The sequence below is a fragment of the Numenius arquata genome, chromosome 21 (genome assembly GCF_964106895.1).
Source record: "Numenius arquata chromosome 21, bNumArq3.hap1.1, whole genome shotgun sequence".
Taxonomy (NCBI): Eukaryota; Metazoa; Chordata; class Aves; order Charadriiformes; family Scolopacidae; genus Numenius; species Numenius arquata.
The window spans coordinates 221,657-227,656 of NC_133596.1; the positions used below are offsets into that span (position 1 = coordinate 221,657).

General features: G+C 41.6%; 1 protein-coding gene across 1 annotated transcript in view; it reads left to right on the forward strand.

Annotated features, from left to right (window-relative positions):
• KDM1A (lysine demethylase 1A) overlaps positions 1-5,654 on the forward strand; it is a 49,629-nt gene extending 43,975 nt beyond the window's left edge. Inside the window, exons 19-20 of the mRNA XM_074162225.1 lie at positions 1,859-2,005; positions 3,272-5,654. Of these exons, the coding sequence (XP_074018326.1) occupies positions 1,859-2,005; positions 3,272-3,457 (333 nt within the window). The 3' untranslated portion in view covers positions 3,458-5,654. The remainder of the gene's footprint in view (positions 1-1,858; positions 2,006-3,271) is intronic.
• The last annotated feature ends 346 nt before the right edge of the window (positions 5,655-6,000 follow it).

Genomic DNA, 6,000 nt, shown 5'->3' on the forward strand with positions numbered 1-6,000 from the left:
GCAGTTCCTTGGATGTGTCCAAAACAGGGAAGTAGAAAAGTTACACAAAAGCAACATTTCATTGGAATGTGAGCCATCCTCCTCAATCCTGTGCTGCTTCTTGTTACTGTCTTATTTTCTCTTTCCGGTTTGGTTTTAATTTCCTGAAGACAGATATAACCATTTTTCCCTCCTGCTGTTCTTCAGCACATGGAACCAACCTTGCTGTGCAGGTAACATCTGTAAGCTTCGTGTCCTCTGTAGAGCAGGATTCTGTTTTGTACCACTTCCCTTGGAGTACACATTTTATCCTCTAGCCATCCTTCTCTCTATTTACAGGGAATCCTAATTTCATCCTGACAAGCAAATGCTGTAAATAAAAGTTGACTTGTACCCATAGTGGGTGTGTGGGCACATGAACACCACAGTTGCTGTTTGGACTGGTGCAGTCTCAGTACTGGGGAATCAGTACTTTCATATTCTGCTCTACAACCATGTCTGGGTTAGCCATACCTTCAAAACTACCTCAGTGGAGTAAAATTTCTATCTGGCTTTATTCCTGGACTGCAGTGCCTCATGTGATTACTAGAAAGAATTAAGAAATTTATGAAACGCCTCAAAGTTTTCTTTGTCAGACATACATCGATAATATACAGTGCCATCACAGTGGTCTCCATCCAAGGAGGGAAATATGAGGTTACTCTTTTCTCAAGAAGCAGTCAATATATGAGGGTTGGCTTATCACTCCGTTTCTTACCTTTTGGATAAAAAAGCGCTGAAAACTGTGGTGAGGAATCTTCTCAATTAAGTCATCGTACCATATTGGGAAATGTGGTCTCCAACCTTCAGTGATGTCTTACACCTTGGAACATGGTCCCAGTCCTCTGTGGCCTTTCCACACACTCAGCAGATGGCATCGAATATAGTCCAGCTGAGGCCAGCCTCAGAGAGGTCATCTCAGATCTGTTGGTCCAGGAGACTTCCCTTGCCAAGATGTGGTACGGTGCCTGTTGGACTGGTTTCTGGATAACACCCTCGCTAGGTAGAGCCTCTTTTTCTTCCTTTGTGGGGAGGTTTGTTCAAGTAGAAACAATTCTACTTGAAATAGATAGTAGAAATATCTTCATGCCCAAGGAGAGGAGATGAGGTTCCTGTCTTGATGCTTGCATTTTTACAGGGTATGATTCCTGTTGAAACTCAGTTTCACGTTTGGACAGAGTCCTGGCTATTTTGAGATTCACACCCATCACTTTTCAACATCATGCCTGCAAGAGGATGTCCCATTTTCTCTTGACTGCTGTTATGCCTTAGAGTGAAAGTGGTTGGAGTCCTGGTGATGCTCTCTCACTGTTGCATCTTTCAGTGGAATATCTTTAATCATGACCATTACCTTGGCAAACCAGATGGATTGGAGAAATATAGGTGTTTGTGCAGGCGCCCTTCATGCAGTTGTTTTTGCAGATGAGTAACAGACCTTATATAGGCCTATATCATAGTCATATCAGAAGAGATACTCAGGTGACCTGAAAAAAAGTAAAGGAGTAGGAAGTGTGCATTGTCATTATATTGATAATATGAGAAGAAACACAGCAAACAGGACATAGTGTGCATGGAGAGCTGACTACAAAGCCTGAGTTCCATTGCAGCAGCTACGTGCAGTAGGTTCTGGTAATATATTGGAAAGAATTAAGGTATTGCCACCAAAGACAAGTTATTTACCTTACTATGTGTTATCGTGGAATATAAACTTGGAGTTGCACCATTAACGTTACCCTGAGGACTTTGTGTGTTTTATTCTTGGCAGTTTGCATCTTTTGTATTTTGCACTAACTGTAGAACTTGCACTGTGTCAACAACTGAGGTTTCTGACTTGTCTCAGCCTAAGGAGACTGTGGTATCCCGCTGGCGTGCTGACCCGTGGGCCCGGGGATCATATTCCTATGTAGCAGCTGGATCTTCCGGAAACGACTATGATTTGATGGCTCAGCCGATTACTCCAGGGCCAGCCATTCCAGGTGCTCCTCAGGTGAGACGTGTCTCAATTCTTTTTAGAAAAACCTCACAACAGGATGATTTTTCTGCGTAATTTGCATACATATCTCAACACTAGTTTAGATAACTTTCATCTTCTGATGAATGATTAGAACCTGTAAAATAAGTCAGTTCTCCATCCATGAATTCTTCCTTTCCAGGTTGGGTCTTACTTGTTTACAAGAAAAAGAGCGTTTTCATTCGGAAAGTCAATTTGGTAACGCTTGAACAGAGTACATTTATTGTATTTCATACTCCGTATTTATGTTGTCCATCACCTTATTTAAGTGAGTTGTAGTGATTTGAAAGAGGGTGAAGGCCAGAGTGAGAGTAACAGTCAAAAGGTCTCTTCCAAGTTCGGAGTGAACACCATGAAGGCATAATTCATCTGCAGTTTGCTTTTGAGAGGATGAAGTTTTGAAAGCAATAGAGGCAATAGCCATTTAGAAAGCACTAGCAGAGAAGGATGTATGGCTTTGGCTTTATTTTGGTTCTTTTTCTAGTGATACAAATAATTAATAAACATAGGTAAACATGGACAAAATGATTCTCTGCAGAGTATAATATATGAAAGTCTGTTTTTCTCCTTTTTATGATACTTTCAATAGTTGTTTTGGGTCTCAGTTTAAAGAGAAACCGCTAATTTAAGTGAATTGCTGAAGTTTTTGTTCTATCTAGAATTTGGTGCAACTGTTTCCCTGGCAGTAACAGCAAATCGCACCCCTCCAAAATGATCTGTTGGCTGCTACACCATATGTATCCTGTTTTAGAATGAAAGCTGGTATTACTATGAGCGTGCTGGAGTTCATGTCTCAGGATCAGAAACCATCATTCTTCTTAAACATATTTAACAGTTTGGCTGTAGAGTTGTAGATAGAACATTCAAATACTTTTTTGGTATGTGGCTGGGGACATGAATCTCTCCTGCTTATCTGGCTCTGAAAGTATTGTTTTTCAAGTAGATCTTTATTGTCTTTGTATCAAAGCAAAGATATTGGCAAATAATTGGAAAATATTTCCTCGTGTTACAGTTGCTACAAAGATGAAACCCTCCTGTGAAATGAAAGGTGTATGTGAAGATTTTCTTGGTAACTTCTAGGGCAGGTTGAATATTTTTAATATAGATTATGTTATATGCACCACCTTCATGTTAGTGGAGACTGTGGTGTGATTAGAGGATTTCTAATGTTCTTAAAGTATTTGTTTGCTGCAGCATCTGAAAGAACGTGAAACCCTTAACAGTGTTCTCTGTTTCCCTCAGCCTATTCCTCGCCTGTTTTTTGCGGGAGAACATACAATTCGCAACTACCCTGCAACTGTTCATGGTGCTTTACTGAGTGGACTGAGAGAAGCAGGTCGAATTGCAGATCAGTTTCTTGGGGCCATGTATACTTTGCCTCGCCAGCCTACACCTGGGGTCCCCGCACAACAAGCTGCCAGCATGTAAGAAAAGTAGAAGGTATCAAAAGAGGAGTGACAAGACCACAATGCTGCTGTTGTGGCCTCTTTGGGATGAAGATCTTCACATAGTCTGTAACAGTCTCTGCTGAAAGGACTTACCCATGAGTTGTTGTAGAACACTTCCATTAGAACGGCCTTACAGAAACTTACCTAACCTTTGGCTTGGCATCCTCTTACAAAATCTATTATAGTGTTTTGAAGTGTCATTGTACACATAATCCTTTACTACCAAGCTGGTCAGGGACTTTTTTGACTGGAGTTCCTTTTTGAAAGTCAAGCTTATATCTGGAGGTTTTTGTTTGTTTGTTTTTTTGTTTTGTTTTGTTTTCTACCTATACATATATTTACAATTTGGTAATTGCACAAGGCCCTCTAGAAGCTGGTTGCTACGAATAGTAGCTTAGTGTAGAATTTATGTAAACTTCTTTATTGTTTGGGGTTTTTTTTTATTGTTTTGAAGAATAATATTTTTGACCAATTCTATTCTCACGTGGCGTTTGAGAATTTGGTACAACTGTTTCCCTAGCAGCAACAGCAAATCTCACCCCTCCAAAGTGGTCCATTGGCTGCTACACCATATGCATCCTGTTTTAGAATGAAAGCTGGTATTACTAAGAGTGTGCTAAGCATACTGTTTTATTAAATACTTTCAACAAAAGAAATCATCAGAATTGGATATTTGTAAGTTAAAAACTCAGAAAATTACTGGTATTTGTTTATATAGAAACAGCGTTGCCTAGACAGCCAGTCAGCTGAAGGACCTAAGCTCGTGACTTCTGAACACTGCAGGTAGGCACTTTGTGTACCTGTTGATTTCATTTCTGCTAGGATGATGAGATGATGTTGCAGGTGCCATTGTTACACTTCTAAAAATCACTTTGGTTTGGCTGCTTTTCCAAATATTTCCCTTCTTATTAATTCAGTGCATAGAGCCTTCCTTTCATTGCACAGAGCAGTCTTAAAACATCTAGGTCCTTTTTTCCCCTCTCCTCCTTTGCCCATTCAGCATTAGGCTTTTCTTATTTCTTCCAACTTTTCTTATCCTCCTCTTTTTACAGTTTATTTCTGTCTCATCTAACCATGGTCTTTGTTCACACTGTTTTTTCTACTTTTCATTTTTTCTGTTCTCACTCTCTATGGCAGAGAGATACCTCAGAGCTGCTGTGCTGCAGCTCCCGCCCTGCATTGCCCAGTTTCTTGTGGTCTTCTAAGCAGAGGGAAGCAGTGGCTGGGTAAGTGTCAAGGACTGCTGCCTTCATTCCAGGTGTGTCCTGTGGAATTGCTGGGATGGAGGGAGGAGTTTAGGGGGAAGCACTGTCACCTCAAGGCCAGCTGGAGCTTGCAGACCTGGAAAAGGTGGCCTGAGCTCATAGTGGTGAGTCATCTTAATGTTGGGGTTTAGCTCTGCCAGGCCACATAGTGAAACTTCCATTGTTTGTCCAGGAGCAGGATGGTCTCACACTCTCTGGAGCACTACCAGTGCCTGATATTCCTTGAGCAGGTACTCTCCCAGCAGTTAGCAGCTCTTGCCCTGCTGCTTCTCTCATCCCAGGAGTGTCTTCTGCTGTGCCTCAGGTGGTGGCTCTGAGTCCAGACTAACCGTGTGTGTGTTTAGGATCATACTACTCTCTGCTCCCTCTGGCAGGGTCTGTTAGGTGGACCTTTGGTCTGACCCATAATGGCTGGTCCTATTTAAGTGCTGCTTGTGCAGTCTTCCTACCACTGTGACCTACTGAGGAGGAGGTGGCACTGTAACTCAGTGGGTCCCTCTTGATCTCGGCATCCTTCCTCGTGGTGTAGCCGTTCTTCCCCTTGCTGCTGTTTGCTTGCCATAACTTCCCTGGAGGGATTGCCTGAGCTTGTAGCGTGTCTTTCCACCTATTCTCAGGGAATTGCCACTTCTCACTCTACTCCATGGGTAGATGAATTGTGTTTCTGACAACAAAACTGATTGGTGCCCATTTTGGAAAGAAAAGTGTTCTTCTGTAGTTGAACCTACCTTTCTGTACTGAAGATGAAGGACCACAGTAATCTGCCTTGTGATTCTGAATCCTGACTGAATGCCTGCACTCACTAGCCAGATTGTGATTTTTGGATGGGGCAATTTACATTTCTCAGTTCTCCAGATGTCTGTGTTTTTGTCAAGTGGTAGTGTCTACTTTGCAATAAACTACCGTTAGCTCAGGGTCTTTGTGTTCAGTCTTTGTATGAAACTGAGAATATTTGCCGTGGTCTTGCCTGTAGTGGAAATTAATTGCAAAGCATGGGCTCTCCCTGTTTTGTTATCTTAGTAATTGACAGGATCATAAACCGAGAGGAACTACTTCACTGGGGTGCTTCAGTTTCTTTTTTTATTATGAATCTTTTCATCTGACTATGTATTGATAGATTTCTAAAAAAGTTCAACTGAGGGTCCTATGGTCAACAAGGTGCTCAGAGTTCATCTTGTAGTCTTTAAGCCATGAAGTGGCTCCATAAAGTGAAGTGACTAAACTTAATTTTACCAAAAGAGAATTAGATGCCATGGCT